The sequence below is a fragment of the Embiotoca jacksoni genome, unplaced genomic scaffold (genome assembly GCF_022577435.1).
Source record: "Embiotoca jacksoni isolate LCO1_2020_lvr unplaced genomic scaffold, fEmbJac1.0.p SCAF_29, whole genome shotgun sequence".
NCBI lineage: Eukaryota > Metazoa > Chordata > Actinopteri > Embiotocidae > Embiotoca > Embiotoca jacksoni.
The window spans coordinates 5574427-5599433 of NW_027185380.1; the positions used below are offsets into that span (position 1 = coordinate 5574427).

General features: G+C 47.1%; 2 protein-coding genes across 5 annotated transcripts; both read left to right on the forward strand.

Moving 5' to 3' along the window:
• Positions 1 to 290: 290 nt before the first annotated feature.
• ddhd1b (DDHD domain containing 1b) lies at positions 291 to 13356 on the forward strand. Of its 4 annotated transcripts, none has more exons than XR_011178885.1 (14): positions 294 to 1276; positions 1639 to 1815; positions 2486 to 2614; positions 2959 to 3106; positions 3185 to 3294; positions 3918 to 4024; positions 4951 to 5207; positions 6060 to 6135; positions 6366 to 6515; positions 6624 to 6688; positions 6762 to 6937; positions 10046 to 10303; positions 10965 to 11289; positions 11609 to 13356. XR_011178885.1 is itself a non-coding variant. In XM_069161572.1 (13 exons), exons 1-13 carry the CDS (start codon positions 568 to 570, stop codon positions 11147 to 11149), a joined length of 2547 nt encoding a protein of 848 aa, XP_069017673.1. In that variant the 5' UTR covers positions 294 to 567; the 3' UTR covers positions 11150 to 13356. The 4 variants fall into 4 exon arrangements, 2 of the variants coding, with proteins under 2 accessions (XP_069017674.1, XP_069017673.1); XR_011178886.1 differs by having other exon boundaries at positions 13142 to 13356; XM_069161572.1 differs by having other exon boundaries at positions 10965 to 13356.
• Positions 13357 to 14109: 753 nt separating this feature from the next.
• Positions 14110 to 23635, forward strand: stxbp6l (syntaxin binding protein 6 (amisyn), like). Its single transcript, XM_069161660.1, has 7 exons — positions 14110 to 14288; positions 16319 to 16486; positions 19464 to 19594; positions 19702 to 20011; positions 20087 to 20185; positions 22421 to 22578; positions 22675 to 23635. Exons 2-7 carry the CDS (start codon positions 16333 to 16335, stop codon positions 22696 to 22698), a joined length of 876 nt encoding a protein of 291 aa, XP_069017761.1. The 5' UTR covers positions 14110 to 14288; positions 16319 to 16332; the 3' UTR covers positions 22699 to 23635.
• The last annotated feature ends 1372 nt before the right edge of the window (positions 23636 to 25007 follow it).

A 25007-nucleotide genomic window follows, 5' to 3' on the forward strand; every position in this document is an offset into this window, starting at 1 on the left:
GAGTATGACCATCCTGAAACATTTTAGTAATATCCAGAGATGACGTCCAGAGACACGGAAAAGCAAGACCTTCAAAATAAAAGGACGTAAACATAACGAGAGCAAGCTGTTTTAAAATCAGGTTGATGTACCACTTTAAACTACTGCAGCAGTTGTATATTCAGTTCATATGATTCTGTTTTACAGACCATCATTCCTTATTATTGGACGTTTAAATTGAGCTCATTGTCGTTCATGCATCCAGACTTTATTTTGAAAGTGTAAACCGGAAGTTCAGTGTGTCCTCTCTAACTTGGCATCATGGGGACACCGTCCTGGCCCGTTCTTTAATTATTCCAGCAGTTATCTAGGCAGCGGGATGTAACGGGAGAGCCTACTTTCGGCGGCGCGCGCGGTTTATGTCGTTGGTGCAGCTGTGATGTTTGAGATGCCGTTGGTTGGTTGGATCAGCGAGGCGGACAGATGTTAGCAGCTGGCCAGAGAGACGCCGTTAGTGTGGAGTGCGAGTGACGGGGGAGCGCGGTGATTTGTTTCGGTGCACCGGGGCGGATCATCTGCGGCCGCACCATGAGCAGCATGAAGGACGCGGCGACCATCCGCCAGCAGAGCTCGGAGAACAATTCGGTGAGCAGCAGCGAGTGGGACATGGCCAATGATGTGTTTGTGTCCGGATACGACGACAATCCGCTGGGAGAGAGCGGAGCCGGGGACCGGACCCCGGACCGACACCTGCCGCTGCTGTCCCAGGAGGGCATGATGCTGGGCCTGCCCGTGGAGGACTACTCCGGCTCCGCGTATCTGGACATCGACCAAGACTACACCGAGAGCGACGGCAACGTCACGACGAAGAAGCGCATCCGGTCCAACAGCTCCAGGCACCGCGGGGAGATCGTCACGGAGCTGGGACCGGAGGAGGTCCGCTGGTTCTATAAAGAGGACAAGCGGACCTGGAAGCCGTTCGTCGGACACGACTCTTTAAAAATCGAGGTTGTCTACCGGAGAGTGTGCGAGCAGAGCCCCGGCAAAGTCACGGCCGAGGCCGACGGGAAAGAGTTAGTCCGGTCCGGCGAGATCCCGCCGGAGAGCGAGGCCGGGGACGGTGGAGGGGTCCGGGCGGAGCCGGCGGTGCAGCCCGGCGGAGGGCAGCGGCGCTCGGTGTCAGAGGAGATGAAGGAGCGGGGAAACAGGAGCATCAGCGTGGAGGCAGTGTGTGTCCGAGGGGGGCTGTACGAAGTGGACATCCGGGAGAAGGAGTGCTACCCGGTCTACTGGAACCGTGAGCATGTCCCCGTTTCTGTCCCTCATGGTAGAGCTGCTTTATTGGGTGGTGCTGCCTGTACGTTCCCATCAGCACCACCCTGATGCTGCCACCTGCCACCACCCCCACTGTCTGTGAAGTACCTGCACCACCTCCTTTGTCTGTAAAGTACCTGACCCCACCTACTTTATCTGTAAAGTATGTGACCCCACCCCCTCTGTCTGTAAAGTACTTGACTCCACCCCCTCTGTCTGTAAAGTACCTGACCCCACCCCCTCTGCAAAGTACCTGACCCCACCTACTTTGTCTGTAAAATATGTGACCCCACCCCCTCTGTCTGTAAATCACCTGTCCCCACCCCCTCCATGTGGTGTCCTCAGAACAAGACCGGATCCCCGTGATGAGGGGACAGTGGTTCACTGATGGGACGTGGCTCCCCCTGGAGGAGGATGAGAGTGACCTCATTGAGCTGGAGCACTTGGCTCGTTTCCGGGGGCAACAGATGAAGGACACTTACGAGATGGAGGCGGTGACCACCACGGTGGACAGCAAGGATGGTAAGGGACGGAGGACACAGGTGAAGACGCATGTATGTGTGTCAGACAAAGAAGATGAGGGTTTGTGTGTGTGACAGACAGAGAAGAGGAAGGTGTGTGTGACAGACAGAGAAGATGAAGGTGTGTGTGTGTGACAGACAGAGAAGATGAAGGTGTGTGTGTGTGACAGACAGAGAAGAGGAAGGTGTGTGTGTGTGTGTGTGTGTGTCAGACAGAGAAGATGAATGTGTGTGTGTGTGTGTGTGTGTGTGTGTGTGTGACAGACAGAGAAGAGGAATGTGTGTGTGTGTGTGTGTGAGTGCTCAGAAACACGTAACCATGTGCACAAGCACATGTGTGGTGGGAAGAACCACCTGTTCAGAACACGTACACAAAACAGGGCAGTGATGTTATCTACAGGGAGTTCACCTGAGAGGTGAGCACACACACACACACACACACACACACACACACACACACACACACACACACACACACACACACACACACACACACACACACACACACACACACACCGTCTCTCCTGAGAATGATGACTTAACTGTACTGGATGAAGTCTGTCAGCAGCTCTTAATCACAGTCTCTGTCTGTGTCTCTGTCTCTTTGTCTCTCTGTCTGTCTCTCGCTTTGTCTCTGTCTCTGTCTGTATCTGTCTGTCTCTGTTTCTCAGCCATCCACAGTCTGAAGCTGAGCAGGAGTCATGTGGACTGGCACAGTGTGGATGAAGTGTATCTGTACAGCGACGCCACCACGTCCAAGATCGCTCGGACCGTCACTCAGAAACTGGGTTTCTCCAAAGGTCCGATTCTACGGAACCATCCTTAAATCCACTGAAGCATGTTAGAGACGTCCAGCGTGTGACATCCACATATTGTTAATGTTTGTGTCCCTGTACGTTTGTTCCTGTAAGTTTGTCCGTGTCCATGTCCATGATGTCCACTATGTCCACAATGTCCATGTTTGTGTACATCTGTTTGTTCATGCACGTGTCCGTGTCCGTCTCCATGTACCTGTCCATGTCTTCGAGGTGTCTCAGAGAACAAACCTTCCTCGCTGCTGTCAAAAAAAGCTTTAATCTGTCCAGCAGGGATTGTCCGTCCCTCTGCTGTGGAAGACGTTTCATGCTCTGTGTCTTGTCCTCAGCCTCCAGCAGTGGGACGCGTCTCCATCGGGGGTACGTGGAGGAGGCGGCGCCAGAGGACACCCCTCCTGAGACCACGCACATTGTGTTCGTGGTGCACGGCATCGGGCAGAAGATGGACCAGGGTCGGATCATCAGGAACACCAGCATGTGAGTCACTGAGCCAGCAGAGTGGACGAAAGACGTGAGACACGCTGATGATGTAACTGTTGTGTCTCTGCTGGACAGGATGAGAGACGCTGCCAGGAAGATGGAGGAGAAGCACTTCTCTGACCGCACCACTGAGCATGTGGAGTTCCTCCCTGTGGAGTGGAGATCCAAGCTGTGCCTGGATGGAGGTATGCTGTACACTGACCCCCTCCACCTGTAGACCGCCATCACAGCTGGGACACATGGTAACCATGGTTACATGTGGGAGAGGTCAGAGGGTCAGCAGAAACCTCTGAACATCTGACCTCCTCTGTGTTCGGTACCTGGTCCTGGATCTCTATCCCTGAGAGACAGGCCCCGGTTTAATGTCCACCACCTTCAACATGCAGAGTGTTGAGTGGAGCAGTGTGTCCTACTGGTCCCTGTCCAGCATGGACCTGTGTGTGTCCGTCTGGTCCCCGTCCAACATGGACCTGTGTGTGTCCTTCTGGTCCCTGTCCAACATGGACCTGGGTGTGTCCATCTGGTCCCCGTCCAACATGGACCTGGGTGTGTCCTACTGGTCTCTGTCCAACATGGACCTCTGTGTGTCCTTCAGGTCCCCATCCAACATGGACTTGTGTGTGTCCTTCTGGTCTCCTTCCAACATGGACCTGTGTGTGTCCTTCTGGTTCCCGTCCAACATGGACCTGTGTGTGTGTGCTACTGTGTGTGTTCTACTGTGTGTGAGGGTGTTGCAGGTCAGAGTCCCTGGTCCTGGTCCTGGTCCTGGTCCTGCAGGGTCTCTGACAGATCCGTGTCCTCCCTGCAGACACGGTGGACTCCATCACTCCAGACAAAGTCCGAGGTCTCCGAGACATGCTGAACAGCAGCGCCATGGACATTATGTACTACACCAGTCCTCTGTACCGGGACGAGGTGAGTCAGACCGGCAGCGTAGCACAGCCTCACTCAGAACCATATCTTGATCAGAACCACATCTGTTTCAGAACCACATCTGTTTCAGATGCACATCTTTTTCAGAACCACATCTGTTTCAATGTTTCAGATCCACATCTGTTTTAGAACCACATCTGTTTCAGATCAACATCTGTTTCAGAACCACATCCGTTTCAATCTTTCAGATCCACATCTGTTTCAGAACCACATCTGTTTCAATCTGTTTCAGATCCACATCTGTTTCAATCCGTTTCAGATCCACATCTGTTTCAGATTCACATCTTTTTCAGAACCACATTTGTTTCAATATTTCAGATCCACATCTGTTTCAGATCCACATCTGTTTCAATCTGTTTCAGACCATCTGTTTCAGAACCACATCTGTTTCAGATCCACATCTAAAACTATATTTCAAAACTATAAATATTTTTGTCTTTTGGATATTTAAACCAAAACCAAAGCAAATAACTCACATGTGTGTCTGTATTGTGTGTATCTCTCTGTGTTGTGTATTATGTGTTGTGTATATCTCTGTACTGTGTGTATTATTATACATTGTGTTGTGTGTGTACATCATATATTGTGTTATAATGTGTGTGTGTATATTATATATATTGTGTATTGTATGTATATCATATATTGTGTTATGTATTGTGTGTATATCATATATTGTGTTGTAATGTGTGTGTATATTATATATATTGTGTTGTGTATTGTATGTATATCATATATTGTGTTATGTATTGTGTGTATATCATATATTGTGGTGTGTATTGTGTGTATATCATATATTGTGTTGTATTGTGTGTGTGTGTATATCATATATTGTGTTGTGTGTGTGTGTGTATATCATATACTGTGTTGTGTGTGTGTGTGTATATCATATTCTGTGTTGTGTTGTGTAGATCACGCGGGGCCTGACTCTGGAGCTGAACCGTCTCTACTCGCTGTTCTGCTCAAGGAATCCAGACTTTGAGACGAGTGGGAAGGTGTCCATTGTATCTCACTCTCTGGGCTGCGTCATCACCTTCGACATCATGACGGGCTGGGACCCGGTCCGCTTCCATCATCAGGAGGCGCCAGACCCAGAGGAGACAAAGTCCCGCTGGCCCAGTGATGAGGAGCGCCACCTTCAGGAGCAGCTGAGACTAACACACCTCAGGTACTGATCAAATGGTTCTGGGACAGTTTTCCACCATGCAGGCAGAGATGGAGGAATATTTACCTGTAAATACATTTACCTGTAAATACCTGCAAATGTTTACATGTAAATATTTACCTTTTAAATACCTAGAAATATTTAACTGCAAATATTTACCTGCAAATATTTACCTGTAAATACCCGTAAATATTTCTGTAAATACGTGTAAATACCTATAAACATTTACCTGTAAATGCCTGTAAATATTTACCTGTAAACATTTACCTATAGGTATTGACCTGTAAATATTCAGTTTTAAACCTGGAGAGGAAGACCAGGCGGTTCTGAGACAGTTTGACACCATCCAGACAGTACAGTCACGCTGCAGCTGACTCACAGTCCTGCTCAGTGTGTATGTGTGTCTATCAGTGTGTGTCTGTGTGTATCTGTATATATCTGTGTGTGTCGGTGTATACCTGTGTGTATTGGTGTGTGTCTGTGTGTGTCTGTGTATCTGTATATATCTGTGTGTGTCGGTGTATATCTGTGTGTGTCGGTGTGTATCTGTGTGTGTCGGTGTATATCTGTGTGTGTCGGTGTGTATCAGTGTGTGTCGGTGTATCTGTGTCTGTCTGTGTTTCTGTGTTCGTCTGTGTGTGTCTGTGTGTTTCTGTGTTCGTCTGTGTGTTTCTGTGTGTGTCTGTGTATCGGTATGTATCTGTGTGTATCGGTGTGTGTGTGTGTGTCTGTGTGTATCAGTGTGTATCAGTGTGTGTCTGTGTGTATCAGTGTGTGTTTGTGTGTGTCTGTGTGTATCTGTGTGTTTCTGTGTGTGTGCTCTGTAAGAGTTAACGTGTCCATTCTCCTGTCCAGGCTCAGAGACCTGGAGGACCAGTTCCAGGGTCTGCAGACCTCGTCCTGTGTTGCGGTGCCGGCCCTGAAGTTCAAGGTAAAGTTCAGCATGTGTGACATGATGGTTGTGTGGTTCCTCACACCTCAGTATGATGTCACAGCATATAGAAGGACCACCCACTTTAGTCTGGGTTTGTTGCTGATCAGGAACAGCATTGTAGGAACAGCTGTGCAGGAACAGCTGATCAGGAACAGCCCTGTAGGAACAACTTATCAGGAACAGCTGTGCTCTGACAGGGACTGAGTCTGCTGCTGTCTGTGCTGCAGGTAGAGAACTTCTTCTGCATGGGTTCACCACTAGCCGTGTTTTTGGCGCTGCGTGGGATCCGACCCGGAAACAACAGTGTGCAGGACCACATCCTCCCCACGTCCATCTGCAGACGCCTCTTCAATATCTTTCACCCCACAGACCCCGTGGTGAGCTCCACCTGACAGCCAGGGATGATTCTTTAACACACTGCTGTGTCTCACATGTCTGAAACACATCTGTGTTTGTGTGTGTGTTTGTGTGCGTGTCTGTTTCAGGCCTACAGACTGGAGCCTCTCATCTTAAAGCACTACAGTAACGTGGCCCCTGTTCAGATCCACTGGTAAGTCCTTGATTGTTAGTGAGAGCGAATCAGAGCAGGGGCCTCTGTGATGACATGTGAATGTGACATTCAGGTACAACACCAGCAGCCCGACTCCGTATGATCACATCCGACCCACCCTGATCAACCCAAAGGAGACCGCCTCCGTCTCCGACTCGGAGAGCATCCCCAGCCCCTGCACTTCCCCCCCCCAGGCCCGACGGCACTACGGAGAGTCCATCACTAGCCTGGGCAAGGCCAGCATCATGGGTGAGTGGGGGGTGGGAGGTGGGGCGTTTATTTATAAGGAATACAAAACCACCAGCAGTAAAAGTCAAGCAAATGCCTGTCAGTCTGATCTGAGCAGAAAGACTGCTGCAGTTTATAATGCAGCAGGGTCAGCAGTGGGCAGAGCTCCAGGTCTTAGCTTATCAATACAAGCACAAGCTCAGAAAATGCCCTGATCAGACATCTGACAGTGATAACACTGTACTGTTACCATGATGACCAAATATGTCCTCTTCATTCATCTCCCACTGCAGGAGAAGTCTCTGAAAAATAAATAAAGTTAAAACAGATGATTCCAGGGAGAGTAGAACTATGATGACCTGAGGGGGTGCTGTTCCTCTGGTTCAGAGCTGACACTCAGAAACAGGTCCGGACCAGGAAGTACTGAGAGCTGATCAGTTTCCAGTTCACTGAGGGGCACCTGTCTCACTGGGTGGGACCTGTCTCACTGAGGTCTCACTGAGGGGAACCAGAGGCAGCACTTACAGGAGAAACACAATGGACCCAGAATGGACCCCTGAGGGGCGCCACAGGTCCAACGGCCCGAGAGACAGAGAGACAGTGTGATGGATGGATGGATGGATGCATCATATACAGGGCAAAGCAATAAAAATGACAATAAAAAATAGAGGTAGTAAAAATATCAGTTTTTAAAATGCACATTCTATACAATAAAAATTGAATAATATTAAATAAACTAAACTAAACAGTGCAATGAATTAAAACAAAACAAACAGCAGTACAATGGTGTTATTGTTGTGTGATGGATTTGGCGAGGGGTGAGTTATTGTACAGTCTGATAGCGGTGGGCAGGAATGATCTCCTGTGTCAGGAATGAGCTCCTGTATCTGGAATGATCTCCTGTATCTGGAATGATCTCCTGTATCTGTCCTTGTGACAGAGGAGCTGGAGGAGTCTATTGGAGAACGTGCTCCGCTGTCCCTGCAGCACGTGGTGGAGAGGGTGGTCAGGATTATCCAATATGGATAATAGTTTCCTCAGTGTCCTCCTCTCCACCACCTTTTCCAGACTGTCCAGTTTGCAGCCAATCATGGAGCCGGCCTTCTTAACCAGTTTGTTAAGTCTGTTGGTGTCGCCGGCTCCAATGCTGCTCCCCCCCTTTACCTCTCCCCCCCAGCAGACTACAGTGACGTACAGTTCACTGGCCACAACAGACTGGTAGAACATCTGGCTGGTAGAACATCTGGCTGCACACATTGAAGCATCGAAGTTTCCTCAAGAAAAAGAGTCGACTCATCCCCGTCTTGTAGACAGCGTTGATGTTGGTCTTCCAGTTCAGTCTGTTGTCGATGGAGACACCAGGAACTTGTACTCCTCAACCATGTCCACCTCCTCTCCCAGAACTCTCAGCGGTTGTGGAGCCATCGTCTTCCTCCTGAAGTCGACCACCATTTCTCTGGTCTTGGCCACGTTCAGAAGCAGCTGAAGCCCTCCACTACTGCCCTGTACTCATCCTCCCGTCCATCCCTTATACACCCAACCACTACAGAGTCATCAGAGAACTTCTGCAGATGTCTTGACTCCGAGTTGTACTGGAAGTCAGTGGTGTATAAGGTGAACAGGAAGGGAGACAGAACAGTTCCCTGTGGAGCTCCAGTACCACTGACCACCGTATCAGACAACACTGCCCAGTCGGACAAACTGTAGCCTGCCTGTCAGGTAGTCAGTGATCCAGGAGACGGTGGACGCGTCCACCCCCACCACCCGCAGCTTCTCACTCAGCAGCAGTGGTTGGATGGTGTTAAATGCACTGGAGAAATCAAAGAAAGTGATTCTCACAGAGTCACCGGTTCCATCCAGGTGAGACTGAGCTCGTTGCAGCAGGTAGATGATGGCATCGTCCACTCCCACATGAGGCTGATACGCAAATTGCAGAGGGTCCAGTGAAGATTTCAAGAGTGGCCTGAGGTGTGCCAAGACCAGCCTCTTCAGCACCTTCATCACATGAGATGTGAGGGCAACCGGTCGGTAGTCTTTAAGGCTGGATGGAGTTCGGTACAGGAGCCAGGCACGACATCTTCCACAGCACCAGGACTTCCACCAGCTTCAGGCTCAGGTTGCAGGACCTCAGACAGTTGGATGCCGTCAGGTCCTCAGGACCCCGGGGCCGATGCCGTCAGGTCTTTAGGACCGATGCCGATGCCGTCAGTTCCTGCAGCCTTGCACTGGTGGAGTCTCTCCAGCTGTCACAGAGGGGGGGGGGGGGTGGTGGTTAAGGCGTCAGTGGTGGAAGAGCCCTTTGATGTTGAGGGCTCTGTGTCGATGCAGCTCACCAGGGGGGACAGAGGAGGGGAGGGGAGAGGCATCGGAGGTGTTTTTTGTTTGGGAGGTGTGGTGTGTGGAGGAGACAGATGAGGGCTGTGAACTAAACCTCTTAAAGAAACAGTTTAGCTGATTGTTCCTCTCCAGGTTCCCCCTGGTTGTCTCCCTCCAACCTTAAAGCCAGTTTTCTCCTTTATCCCAGTCCACACCTCCCTCATGTTGTTCTGCTGGAGTTTGGCCTCCAGCTTCCTCCTGTAGGAGTCCTTGACCTCTCTCAGCTTCTCCTTCAGGTCGCACTGAACTCTCCTGAGCTCCTCCCTGTCCCCAGACCTGAAGGCTGCTTTCTTCTTATTAAGAAGAACTTTCAGGTCACTGATGATCCACGGCTTGTTGTGGGGGAAGCAGTGTCCAGTCTGGGATGGTACGGTGGAGTGTTCACAGAATTTGATGTATCAAATCAGAACAGGACGAATCAGACAGACCAGGTTTAAACCAGTTTTAACCAGCAGGGGACAAAGACACACTGCAGCTCAGGACGACTGGACAGAGACACTGTGGACACTTCTATTCGTGGACAGGTCCTCTCTGTGCTGCTGGAAGGTGTCCAGGAACCTGACATGATGACGGGCGCTGTGATTGGACGCTGTGATTTATTGGACGCTGTGATTGGACGCTGAGATTGGTCTGTGATAATAAACCTGACTTGAACTGACTTAAAAGAATTCAGTTGGACGTTATGATAATATACATCTTCTGTGATAACAGGTGTCTTTGTCCCTCCATTTGTGGTGTCCCTTTGTCCCTCAGGTGCTGCGAGTATTGGAAAAGGAATCGGAGGAATCCTCTTTTCCCGCTTTTCCCGGTCCAGTGGTCAGGTGGGCGGAGTGGAGGAGGAGCCGTTGGACTCCGAGGGCGGAGCCTCTGAAGTGGAAAACGTGGCAGCAGGAGAGGACGGACGGCCGGAGGCAGAGAGCGAAGACAAGGACAAACGACTGGAAGAGGGGAGGACGGAGGTGGAGCCTGCTATGTCCCAGTCCACCTCAGCCGTCATGGACAGCAGCTCGTGTAAGTGCTGCGAGACACGCAGAGAAATGTCCCTGCAGCTAGATGTCATGGCAACGAGCCAATCACAGCACTGCATTTATTGTGTCATAACACTGTCCTGTCCCTGTGTCCCCCGACAGATCTGATCTGTCCCAGTGTCCCCTTACAGATCTGATCTGTCCTGTACCAATGTCCCCCTTCAGATCTGTCCTTTCCCCCTACGGATCTGATCTGTCCTGTCCCAGTGTCCCCTTACAGATCTGATCTGTCCTGTACCAATGTCCCCCTTCAGATCTGTCCTTTCCCCCTACGGATCTGATCTGTCCTGTCTCAGTGTCCCCCTACAGATCTGATCTGTCCTGTCCCTGTGTCCCCTGACAGATCTGTCTGGCCCCAGTGTCCCCCTACAGATCTGTCCTGTCCCCCTGCAGACTTATCCTGTCCCTGTGTCCTCCGACAGATCTGTCTGGCCCCAGTATCCCCCTACAGATCTCCTGTCCCTGTGTCCCCCTACAGATCTTTCCTGTCCCTGTGTCCCCCTACAGATCTTTCCTGTCACAGAGATGTGATTGGACAGTGAACCAGTGACTGTTATTGGACCCGTCTTGTGTCCCCCTACAGATATGTCCTGTCCCCCTACAGATCTGTCCAGTCCTTGACCATGTTCTTGTGTCTGTCCCAGGTGAGCTGGAGAGACGTATTGACTTCGAGCTGCGAGAGGGGCTAGTGGAGAGCCGTTACTGGTCAGCGGTGACGTCCCACACGGCGTACTGGTGCTCATATGACGTGGCTCTGTTCCTGCTCACCTTCATGTACCGTCCTCAGGAGATGGCCGAGCCTGCAGAGGACAACCCGGACAGCTCGTAACGTCAGAGAGAGGACGGAGCCAGTCTGCTCTCTCCTGCCCCGCCCCTAAACCCTCCCCCCCTCCCCTGGAGGATGAGCCAGCTGACCTCACCCTCCTCTCATTGGTCCAAATACTTCTCGGTTCACACAGCTTCTGAAAGGTGAAATATAAATAACACAAGATGAAATGAACATTTTATAATGAGAGCTATCGGACGACTGATTCTTATTTACATTATGTTTCCATGATGATTGATCAACTTCACTTTATCAGTTTTTTAAATATTTCAGGTTATTTGATATGAATGATGATCACACTTGATGCTGCTTGTATTATTTCTTATTAATTGTTGATTTGATTGGAAGAAGGGGTGAAAACTAAAGCAGTGGACCATCAGTGGACCTGCATGTCCTTCACTGCAGCCATCTTGTTGCAGAAGTGTGAGACAGCTGTCTCTGTGTCTCCGTGTCTCTGTCCAGACTGATGTAGAGATGGATGAGAAGCTCCTCCTCCATCAACATCTCAGAGAGCCGATCAGTTCCAGCTGGCAGACACTCAGAGACTGAACATCTTCATGGAGCTTCACATGTCACAGACTGGCATGTTTCAGATGTTTACAGGGATGATCAGTGACAGTCCAACACGCGTGTAAAACTGGAAGCAGATAGAAATGATGATGACACTTCATGATGACATCATCACACATCTGTACCAACACTCACTGGGCAGCTCTGTCTGTCTGTGACGCAGCAGGACGACAACATCCTCTACCAGTGACGCCATATTAAACTGTCCTCTGTCCCGAGACGCCTGCTGAGTCAGCGCCTCCCTCGGACCGGAGCCCACAGACAGAACCGTGACCCGGTCCGCTTCTTCTTCTTCACTGTCAAACACTGAACTCTCACTCACAAAGCATGATGCGGTGATATGTATGTGTGTGTGTGTGTGTGTGTGTGTGTGTGTGTGTGTGTGTGTGTGTGTGTGTGTGTGTGTGTGTGTGTGTGTGTGTGCGTGCGTGCGTGCGTGCGTGGGACCTGAGCATGCAGAGCTGCTGCTTCTACACGTGATGATGAAAGACAAACCTGCCATAAATTAAGTGGTATGTTTACACTGGTTATTTTGTTGTTTTGTTTTGTTTTGTACCTCTCTAGGTGTGTGTACCTTTCAGATGTGTCTACCTCTCAGATGTGTGTACATCTGATGTGTGTACCTCTGATGTTTGTACCTCTCCAGGTGTGTGTACCTCTCCAGGTGTGTGTCTGTTGGAGGTCAGTTGAACCCCGTCAGGTTCTCAGTGGCTCCACCTGCTGTGTGTCTTGATTTAAAACCAACTTCCTGTATTTAAATCAGTATGTTTATGTTCTGTAACCTTCATCATCATCATCTTTAAATATGTAAACAGTGGATCACTCAGTGTAGAAACATGATTCATCACAGCAGGAGGGGGCAGAGTCACTGAGACTCACTGCTGGGGTTCGGTTGGAGGGACCTCCCCTCTGCTCCGCCCCCAACAGCTCCACACCTCCACCTGTGTTCCTTCATCATGAATGAAGCACCTGTCCATCACCTGTGCCATAGAAGTGCACGAGGCCACTCTGTACGGTTGTTCAGGAGGTGGGTGTGGCCTCTGCTGCCATGCCCCCTCTCCACATCTCTTCACTGCTGGAAATTAAAATGAAAACGTTCTGTTCATCAATATTCTTTTTTTTTTTTTCTTTTTTTTTTGTCTATTCAGCACCACAGAGATGTGATTGGACAGTGAACCAGTGACTGTTATTGGACTGTGAATCTGTGACTGATTGGACAGACATTGAACCAGTGACTGTGATTGGATTGTGAATCTGTGACTGTGATTGGACAGACATTGAACCAGTGACTGTGATTGGACTGTAAATCGTTGACTGTGCTTGGACAGACAGTGAACCAGCAACTGTGATTGGACAGTGAACCAGTGACTGATTGGACAGACAGGATGATGTTTACATTTTATAGTGTATTTTTCCACTCCTCAGACGTCTCTGATCAGCTGACCGACAGGTTGTTTGGCTCGTCTATAGTTCAGTGAAGGACGTGAGGTGAGAGATGTCTTCACTCCAGGATGCTGTCTTTCTGTGGTCATGCTCTCCTGCTCCTGCTCCTCTTCCTCTTCCTGCTCCTCCTCCTCGCCTGATGTAATTCTTTACCTCCATAGATCTTTGATTTTTAAATAAAGGTGCCTCCACCTCCCTCTGCTCTCCCTCAGTCACTCTGTAACACATTTATTTCACGTCAGTCATTCAAAGAATGATCTGTGCTGTGATCCTCTCGTGAAACACTGGTTCAGTGTTTACATCACAGTGAGTGTCTCCTACCGTCATACATGGACTCATCACACCTGACGGGTACAGGAGCTGTAACGGGATGTACTGACTGATGCACCGCCCCACATACTGTTGAGCTGTGTCGGGCTACAGCTCCCTCTGCTGGTTGTGGCTCCAGTGTGCACCCACTGAGACTGCAGTTCATAAATAATGAAAACTAGAATCTTTGCTTGCAGCCTTTTGATTCAGTGGATCATATAAAAATGAAGATGATCATTGAGGTGTCTGTGAACCAGACCATTGGCGTGTGTCATGATGAAGCTGACATGCATGTCTGGAGGTTCAGGCTCTGATCACTGAGTTCATGGTGCTGTGGTGAGAGACTGTGTCCAGCAGGGGAAGAAAGAGGCGGAGTGGGTTCACCTGTGTGAGTGAGGGAGGAGAGGGTTGAAGTCTGTCTCTGGGGGTGGGGGGGTGGGGAAGCTACAGATATTGAGTTGTTCAGAGGGACTGGTGTTATAAATCTGAGTGATGGATGTTGTGATGTCTTCATTGATAAAGTGTTGCGAGCTGCACACAGAGCTGTGTGTGTCTGTGACAGCTGCTGACTGTTCTCTCTGAGACCACGTGTCTCACCTCTTCAAATGGGACGGACTGGTGCTGATGTGTCCCTTCACGTTGGGGGAGGGAAAGGGGTGTTTATAAATCCCTGGCAGGACACGGGGACGTATCTAACCAGTTTAACAGGCTACTAATTCACAGGTTTACTAACAGCAGGCTCAGAGTCCAGCAGAGTCCAACAGAGTTCAACAGAGTCCAACAGAATCCAGCGTGTGGGAGGAGAGCAGGACAAGGACAGGTAGGTTCTACTTTGGACAAGAATGAGGATGGTTTATGAACAGATGAATACAACCAGGTTCATTTTACTGAGTGATGAAATGAAAAAAGTTGAACAGCAGCTGAAAATGTTAAATATTCCATCAAAGAGGAAACAGCTGAAAGAAAGTAGAGTAGATTTACTGCTGATTCTACTGGAGATGTCTATGGACATGTTTCTTTAAAGATGAACATGTGTCTTTAAAGATGAACATGCTTCTTTAAAGATGGACATGTTTCTTTAAAGATGGACATGTGTCTTTACAGATGGACATGTGTCTTTAAAGATGGACATGTGTCTTCACAGATGGACATGTTTCTTTAAAAATGGACACGTGTCTTCACAGATGGACATGCTTCTTTAAACATGTGTCTTTAAAGATTGACATGTTTCTTTAAAGATGGACATGTGTCTTTACAGATGGACATGTGTCTTTAAAGATGGACATGTGTCTTCACAGATGGACATGTTTCTTTAAAGATGGACATGTGTCTTCACAGATGGACATGTGTCTTTAAAGATGGACATGTTTCTTTAAAGATGGACATTCAGTTTAGTTTTGTCCTGAAACACAAGATGCAGTAAAGTAATTCTTTAAAAATGGACATGTGTCTTTAAAGATGGACATGTGTCTTCACAGATGGACATGTGTCTTTACAGATGAACATGTGTCTTTAAAGATGAACATGCTTCTTTAAAGATGGACATGTGTCTTCACAGATGGACATGCTTCTTTAAACATGTGTCTTTAAAGATTGACATGTTTCTTTAAAGATGGACATGTGTCTTTACAGATGGACATGCTTCTTTAAACATGTGTCTTTAAAGATTGACATGTTTCTTTAAAGATGGACATGTGTCTTTACAGATGGACATGCTTCTTTAAACATGTGTCTTTAAAGATGGACATGTTTCTTTAAAGATGGACATGTGTCTTCACAGATGGACATGTTTCTTTAAAGATGGACATGTGTCTTTAAAGATTGACATGTTTCTTTAAAGATGGACATGTGTCTTTACAGATGGACATGCTTCTTTAAACATGTGTCTTTAAAGATGGACATGTTTCTTTAAAGATGGACATGTGTCTTTAAAGATGGACATGCTTCTTTAAACATGTGTCTTTAAAGATGGACATGTTTCTTTAAAGGTGGACATTCAGATTAGTTTTGTCCTGAAACACATGATGCAGTAAAGTAATTCTTTAAAGTCTTTAAAAATGAACATGTGTCTTTAAAGATGGACATGTGTCTTTAAAGATGGACATGTTTCTTTAAAGATGGACATGTGTCTTTAAAGATGGACATGTTTCTTTAAAGATGGACAGTCAGTTTAGTTTTGTCCTGAAACACATGATGCAGTAAAGTAATTCAGGGACTGAGAGACCGACACACAGAAGCCCAGATCAGGCCCAACAGCACCACCATGTTTTTATTGTTTTTATTTAGATTTAATTAGTGCTGAATCAGCACTTATTTTGATCTGTTTCATGGATTTAATTGTTTTAATGTTCAGTCAGTGAAACAGTCAAGTTCATGTCCTGATGTCCTCATGTGTTCATGTCTTCATGTCTTCATGTCTTCATTTGTTCATGTGATCATGTCCTCATGTTTTCATGTCTTCATGTGTTCATGTGTTCATGTCCTCATGTCCTCATTTGTTCATGTGTTCATGTCTTCTTGTGTTTATGTCCTCATTTGTTCATGTGTTTGTCTTCATGTCTTCATGTTCTCATGGCCTAATGTTTTCATGTTCATGTGTTCATATGTTTATGTCTTCATGTCTTCATGAACACCATAAAGAGTTGTATGCAAATCACTGTATATAATGCGTATATATAATATAACATATAATGTTAATGAAGTCACCACATGCTGAATATCCTTCATCTTTACAGTCATTCAGTCCTGTTGTTGGTGGACATAAATGACCGGATGTGTCTGTTTGAGTCTTTCACCCGTCTCCACCGTGGGGACATTAGATTGATGATTAAATGTGTCCGTCCCGTGCAGGTCTCCGGACTACAATGAACATTCAGTCCTCCATCAACAAAGAGGTCTTCATCCCTCGTGATGAGCGACTGCTGGTGGCAGTGGAGGTGATGAGGAGGAAGAGGAAGAGGATGTCCTTCCTGCCCGTTGGAGCCAAAGGAGACTACACCACCTTCATCTGTGTCTCAGGTACAAACAGGCCTTCACACCTGCAGACAAACATTTACTGGAGCTTCTGGGTAACATATGAGAGAGACAGGTCCAACCTGAGGACGCATGTCCTCCATTTAAACAGAGCTGTCAGAGGGTGCGGACTAAAAGGAGGCAGAGACTTTAACCAGCACATGACTCATTACATCAAGTCCTGACTTTTCACGGGTAATAATACAACTCTTCAAGCAGGGCTGAATGCACAACCCTGTTTCCAAAATAGTTGTGTTGTGTAAAATGTAAATAAAACAGAATTGGATGATCATGTAAACTCATATTTAATTGAAAATAGATCAAAGACAACATATCAAATGTTGAAGCAGAAATTGTATTGTTTTCTGAAAAATATGTGCTTCTTTTGAATTTGATGGCAGCAACACGTCTCTAAAAAGTTGTGACAGTGTCAACAAAAGACTGGAAAAGTGTAAAGATAAAAAAAACAAAAAAAAAAAAACACCTGGTGGAACATCTGACAACTAATTAGGTTACCATGGCAACAGATCAGTAACATGATTGGGTATAAAAAGATAATTTCAGAGAGGCAGAGTTTGTAAGCAGTGAAGATGGGGAGAGGTTCACCACTCTGTGAAAGACTGTGTGGGAAAATAGTGCAACAATCTAAGAATAATGTTCCTCAACGTCAAACTACAAAGAATTAGTGGATTTCATCGTCTACGGTTGATAATATCATTAAAAGATTCAGAGAATCTGGAGAAATCTCTGAACACAAGGGACAAGGCTGGAAACCAATATTGGATGGTGGTGATCTTTGGGCCCTCAGGCAACACTGCATTAAAAACAGACAAAATTCTGGAGTGGAAATCATTGCATGGGCTCAGGAACACTTCTGAAAACCATCGTCTATGAACACAGTTCATCGCTGCGTCCACAAATGCAGGTTAAAACTCTACAAAGAAGAAACCAGATAGAAACATGATCCAGAAACACCACCACCTTCTCTGGACCCGAGATCATTGAAGATGGACTGAGGTGAAGTGGAAAACTGTCCTGTGGTCTGATGAATCACAATCTGAGATTCTTTTTGGAAATCATGGACGCTGCATCCTCCAGATTAAAGAGGAGAGGGACCATCCAGCTTGTTATGAGGGCTCAGTTCAAAAGCCAGCATCTGTGATGGTACAGGGATGCATTAGTGCACATGGCATAGGTAGCTTGTACATCTGGAAGGAAGCATTAATGCTGAATAATATATTCAGGTTTTGGAGCAACATATGCTGCCATCCAGACAACGTCTCTTTCAGGGGAGGTCTTGTTTATTTCAGCAGAACAACATCCAACCACATTCTGAACGTATTCCAGCAGCATGGCTCCGTAGTAGAATAGTCCGCTGATAAACTGGCCTCCTGCAGTCCAGACCTGTCAATCATTGAAAACATCTGGAGCATCATGACATGAAAAATACAACAAAGGAGACCCTGAACTGTTGAGCAGCTGAAATCCTTTATCAATGGGACCACATTTCACTTTCAAAACTCCAGAAAGTTCCCAAACATTTACAGAGTGTTGTTAAAAGAAGAGGTGATGCAGCACAGTGGTAAACATGACCCTGCCCCAACTTTACAGAAATGTGTTGCAGCCATCAAATTCAAAATGAGCAGATATTTTTTTTATAAAACAACAACGTTTCTCCGTTTCAACATTTGATATGTTGTCTTTGGTCTATTTTCATTTAAAAACAAGTTTACATGATTTGCAAATCATCACATTCAGTTTTTATTTGCATTTTACACAGCGTCCCTACTTGATAGGAAACGGGGTTCTACATATGCTACAAGAATCATAGTCAAATACAGTCGACACAACTTCTTTCAACAGTGATCCAAACAGGCGTCAGTTGTTGTTTCCTCTGAAACATCACTTACTGAAGAATACTCAGACATCAGTGGTCAAAACTGTTCTGACATTTAATGTCTTACTTATAGTTCTTATAGTTCCTATAGTTCCTACTGTTCTTATAGTTGCTATAGTTCTATAGTTCCTTTTGTTCTTATAGTTCCCATAGTTCCTATAGTTCTTATAGTTACTATAGTTCATATAGTTCTTATAGTTCCTATAGTTCCTATTGTTCTTATAGTTTTTAGAGTTCCTATAGTTCCTATAGTTCTTTTTGTTTTTTATAGTTGCTGTAGTTCTTATAGTTCCTATTGTTCTTATAGTTCCTATACAATTCCACTTAACTCCACCTTAACTGCACCTTAAGCTCAGGAACTAGCCAGATGATCCTGTTGTCAGAGCTGTTGAAGGCACTGAGTAACAAGTGGCGTTTAATCAGAAACCACAGTCAAAAATAGAAGCATTTATTTGGCGCCCGACAGCCAGGTAATGTTTCAAATTAAAAGCCTGCCAGCGTTTCTTACTCAGTAAATCTATATAGAAAGTTTAGAGGCTCAGTCGGAACTTCTGCTCCCATTTTTTAACAGCAGCAGATGAGGAAGAACCGTGTTTGTTCCATATGAACCATCCGTCGGTACATCCGCAGCTACACTCCAACCTGTTGGTTCGGTTTCTCAGCCTCGCTCTTGCTGACTCAGCATGTGTGTTGTGCCGGTTATTGTCTCTGAGAACACACACATTGTTAACAGAGCATGAGTGCAGCCATTGTTCAGGAGGACACAGGAGCAGAGCTGCAGGGGGACACGCAGATAATGTGACGTCATCTCGTCCATCAGAACCACAAACACAGTGGTTAGTAGTGGATCCAACAGAACCGCTGCTCTCCTGCATCCTCGGTCCAGAGAACAAACTGTTCCTGTAGCAGATGTGTCTCATGTTTAGGAACAATTTGTGTAAAACTGCAGCAACACAAAGTAAATAATCACAGTCATAATCATAAATAACAGAGATAAAAGCTGCAGTGATTTCATTTTGACTCTGTTAAAGGTTTCTGATTCAGTCTTTAACTACTGTTGATGTGAAAGTTCATGTGTTCACCCAGTGACCAACACCAGACCACATCAGCTCCTCATCACCAAGGTGAAGCAGTTCGCTGGCTCCACCTCCTTCACCAGGAGGTCCCAATGGACGGTGGAGCAGCTCCGACAGGTGAACGGTATCAACCCCAACAAGGTGAGCAGCGTTCAGACGGTCTGTTATACTAGCAGGATTCTGTTCCTCCCTCTGTGTTCCTCCCTCTGTGTTCCTCACTCTGTGTTCCTCCCTTTGTTCTCCTCCAGGACAGCCCTGAGTTCGACCTGGTGTTCGACAGCTCCGCGGACCAGTGGGTGGCCCGCTCCTCTGCAGAGAAGTGCATCTTAGTCCAGATCCTGTACCACGCCTGCCACACCTACTGGGAGGGGAGAGCAGGCGTCCTGGTGAAGCTGGGGAAGCGGAGCAGGTCGGAGCGACAGGGGAGAGCCGGTCAGCAGGAGGTGGAGGCTGGGCCCAGCGACCCCTCGCTGTCCAGAACCCTGCAGGCCCGACGCAAGAGCGTGGTTCCTCCCAGACAGACGGAGTTCATCAACTGCCAGTCCAAACTGACCGGAGGTGGTGTCACACGTCTCGGAGCTGTCGGAGGCTGTGGACAGCAGGCGGCTCACACGTGTCCTGTCTGTGTTTCAGATGCCTGCACCATGAACCTGGTCCTCTACCGCTGCAGAGCCTTCCTCACCCGCATGAAGAACCGCATGCTGGAACACCAACGGAGGCCTCCTGGTCCAGGTGAGGCAGGGCCAGGGGTCAGACAGGTGTCCTGGTTGGTACTGGTGTTATAATGGAAGGTACTGAGAAATGATGATACCATGATGATGTCATCAGACTGCTCTGAGCTCAGACACTGTGTGATAAACTGAGGTGTGATTAAAACATAGTGTCGGTTGCATTATGGAAAATGTAGTCTCCACACTGACGTTTCATGCTGCTTCATGTGGGCCGTTGTGACCTGCTCCCTCTAAAACCTTACAGAGCTGACTCATCAGTTAGAGATGTGTTCGTGGACAACATGGCTGCAGTAGAAACCTCGAGTCTGAATGCACTCATCATTATGAGGGGAAACACAGGTCATGTGATCTGCTTGCAGTTCGGCTCTTATTCCATTGGTTTACACAGTGACACAACATGTTGACTTCCTGTTGGTCACTGCACCGGGTCGGTCTGACCGAGCCGTCCCTGCTGGGAGACGTGAGGCAGACCAATCAGAACCCTGATGTTCAGACATGAGGTGGACCAATCAGAGCCCTGATGTTCAGACGTGAAGCGGACCAATCAGAGCTCTGATGTTCAGATGGTGTCGGTCTGACTGTATCACCTCTCATGAATCATGTTTAGAAGCATTTTTAAATCTGGTTAAACTGGAGCTGTTGGAGGTGAAGCTGGAGGTGTTGGAGGTGAAGCTGGAGGTGAAGCTGGAGGTTTTGTTGGAGGTGAAGCTGGAGGTGAAGCTGGAGGTGAAGTTGGAGATGTTGGTGGAGGTTAAGCTGGAGGTGAAGCTGGAGGTGAAGTTGGAGATGTTGGTGGAGGTTAAGTTGGAGGTGAAGTTGGCGGTGTTGGTGGAGGTATTGGTGGAGGTGAATCTGGAGGTGAAGCTGGAGGTGAAGCTGGAGGTGTTGGTGGTCTCTGGACGGAGACAACCCTCCGTGAACAGCACATACAGGATGATGTCACACTCCTTTTATTTTTCCTATCTTCGCTCTGTTTGCTACGAAGCTGACCGACCCACTGTGACCCTGACAGGTTTTAATCAGCAGGTGACCAACTCTGAAAACATCAGAGCCGAGTGAGGTCCAGGTTTCCTCCCTCCCTGCCCCTCCCCTGTGTCCCCCGCTCTGCTTGTCCATTGTCCTGCTGGTGCTGCACCTCTGTGCAGCAGCAGAAAGGCCTCTCTGTGATGGCGGTCAGATGACAGCACACTTTGTTCATTTGGGGAGGTCCATACAATAGGCGGTCTTTGGGAGCAGCTGACGGAGGACGTGTAATGAGGGAGACGTGCCAGGCTGCTGCAAGACACCACTTATAAACACTCTGCTTCAACTCAGCTGACCTCTGAGAGGACCTGTCAGAGGTCACAGCAGGGGAACACCTTTAATGTCAGCAGCATGCTAGAGACCTGTTTGAATGAAAGCTGCAGCAGGAATCAGGAGCTGTCGTCCCTCCGCTGCTCTTCAGTTTGGGGATCTAACAGTTTGAGTTGAAAACTTGAAGAGATCTGAGGCACTCAAGAGGGTGATTCATTAAAAAGCCTTTAATCAGTCATTTCTATTCAATCAGAGTAAAAACTCATGCCAAAGCGTTTCAGCCTCTCAGGCCTTCATCAGGGGAGCTACACATCAGTGTATATATATTACGTGTTGGTCAGTGGTCACATGACCAGTGTGGACCAATTAACTGTCACCGAGTACACGGGAGCAGGTAAAGACTCATGATAGGAAACATGATGTCCGGAATAGAAACCAAATACAGATATTAATCAAAAATCTTAAAATCTCTTCATCGTTTTAAATACATTTAAACATTAAATGGAAAGTAATATTTAAAATGATCCAGTTTCCAAAGAGAAACAAAACACAAAGGCTCAGTGACAAAAAAGGAGACAAATCCAGTTCTCCATTCAAACATATTCTGTAGTTTTTAATGTGTAGATCCAAAATGATATAGACTGTCTCCTGAGTGGATGTGATGTCTCCCTGTGAATATGGACTGTCTCCTGAGGGGATGTGATGTCTCCCTGTGAATATGGACTGTATCCTGAGGGGAGGTGATGTCTCCTTGTGAATACGGACTGTCTCCTGAGGGGACGTGATGTCTCCCTGTGAATACGGACTGTCTCCTGAGGGGACGTGATGTCTCCTCTGGTGCCTCCCACAGGACAGAGGAGTAAGCTGGATCTTTACTCCCGTCGGTCTGCTGAGTGTCCAAATGAATTTTGTTGACATGCTTCGTGTGTTTGTGTGTTAACAGGTCAGACTGGGCACCGAGTCACAGGAAGAACTCTGGGTAATGTAGTCCATAGGGTGAACGTGGCTCTGGGGGAGCGCGGAGAGCGGCTGACTCGTGCTGAGGACAAAACGGTGGAGCTGATGCACAAAGCCCAGCAGTTCGCTGACACGGCTCATAAGGTAATAAACACACTGTAATAAACACACTGTAATCATCACTGTACATCATATCTGCACTGCTTCTTATTACTCACTCTTATACTGGATGTTTTCCAGCTGTCCCTGAAGTATTCAAAGTAGAGTCATCTGGACGAAGACGTCTCCAGGAGTCCTGTGACGTGGACACTAACAGCAGCTCCTCCTCTCACTAACACCCCGTCCCTGTCCCTGTCCTTTCATGTTTCACTTCCTGTAAGAGACTCTGAGGACACTGAGGACGTCTGCACCGGTTCAGGTTGAAGAGTTTTCTGTGGTCACAGAAATGTGCTGCTCTTTACAGGAAGCTGGTTAATGTGTGGTTTTCAATAATATCTTTTAAACAGGCCTGACATTTATTTTGAAGGTCCTGCAGAGCTTCCTGTGACAGTCACTGAAGCGTTTTACTGTGAAAAGGCAGCAGAGTACAGATATGAGGGAGGAGAGGACGCTGTGTATAGTGTGCTAACTGTTTCATTTCATATCAGTCTGCAGTGTGTGTTCTGTGTGTGTGTGTGTGTGTGTGTGTGTGTGTGTGTGTGTGTGTGTGTGTGTGTGTGTGTGTGTGTGTGTGTCTGTGTGTGTACAGTTTACTGTTATCTCTGTTGTCCTCTGGGTTCATATGTGTGTCTTGTTTCCATTGTGTTATGTCTTCTGTTTTGTGTATGTCTCCGTGTTGTCTTGGAGAGCTGAGTGGAGCTGCAGCAGGTGCAGCAGGTGCTGCAGGTGCAGCAGGTTCAGCAGGTGCAGCGGTTGCAGCAGGTGCAGCAGAGATAGTGCTACATGCCTGTCTGTGTTCATCAGTGTGGGACTTCTAAAGGTTGAAATGCTGACTTCAGTTCAAGTTCTTCATGTTTGCATCGTGTCTGTCAGCAACTTGGTAGAAGACTTTGATATATTACATAAATGAAGGAATAAATGAACCAAACTGCTGTGTAACATTTCGTTCACTGCTTGCTGCCAGTTTGTTGTAAAGTTGTAATGTGCTGCTGACCATGTTCCCTTCTGCTCTTTGACTGATTAAATAAAAGGATGCTGATCAGTATGTCTCTTCCTCTCATCCAGGAGATCAGCTGTTCACTGTGTGACCACTGGATGGTGGTCTAACATCAGATACGCTGTGGTGTATCTGAATCAAACCCTTCAGGTCCACTGTGCTCTGTGATGGACATCACTTATAGCCATGAATGTTGGACAGGGGGTCAGACTGGAGCAGCTGCTTATTGGATAAATGTGAGGTCATATTCGGTTCAAAGCTGATGTTTATAAAAATTCAAACAGGAAGTAGGACATGGAGGACTTGTCACTGTTCCTGGTAACTGTCCTCTAAGGACAAAGATTATAAAGGTCTGAGTGAATTAGTTCATAAGGACAAAGCATCATGACGTCCAGTCTCTTCTGTGGTTCTCTTTCCTCTGGAGACCGTTTAAGGAGTGTCTCGTGGGCGGGGCTCCAAAATATAATTTATTCATTCACTGAAAGTCTGGATAAATACGACGGCATTGATAGTGTTACTGTGACACCTGAAAATAATACAAGACTCTCGAAGAGCAAAGGAAGCAGAGCAACAACATACCGAGAGGGGACAAAATGACTCGTTATAATAAATCGTCTGAAGGAATTATTTGACATGAATCACAAAGAAAAATGACAAAAAGAAAACACGTCTTCAACTAGGAATCAAAGAGAACTGAAAGCCTGAACGATGAGCGGCAGCTGAAGAGAGCAGCCTCATCACTTTTCATTTCATTCTTGTTTCTTCTCCCACTGTGCGGAATAAAGGTTAAATAACAAATAATAACAGTATTAGTCCTAAATATTAACCTGGGAAAACCTTTTGTCTTTTGATAATTAAAAACTTCTATCGGTCAAATACATGTAGGAGTTAGTGAGCTGTTACAACACTGTCAGACAGCCAGCTGTGCACAGTAGAGCATGAACAATAATTAGGTCTCAATCCAAAAAGTTCCATGTCCCATGAATACCGACATGTTTGGTCCAAACGATGATCAAATCCGACAAACACCACCAGGACCCAACACAGACTCCGCCCACAACGTTTGACTGACAGCTGGTGTGTTGCCGTGCTCAGTGATGTATGGCGGATTTCTCGCTGCTCTTTGTGACAGCTTGAGAACATTCAGAGTTTCATACTGACGGACGAGCTGCAGTTATTCATCAGCAGGAGTTACGGAGATTCAGGAAAGACAGGTGGGTGGAGAGATACTGAGGTTCAGGACAGACACGTTGATGGAGAGTTACTGAGATTCAGGACAGACATGTTGGTGGAGTTACTGAGGATCAGGACAGACATGTTGGTGGAGAGTTACTGAGGTTCAGGACAGACATGTTGGTGGATAGATACTGAGGTTCAGAACAGACATGTTGAAGGAGAGATACTGAGGTTCAGGACA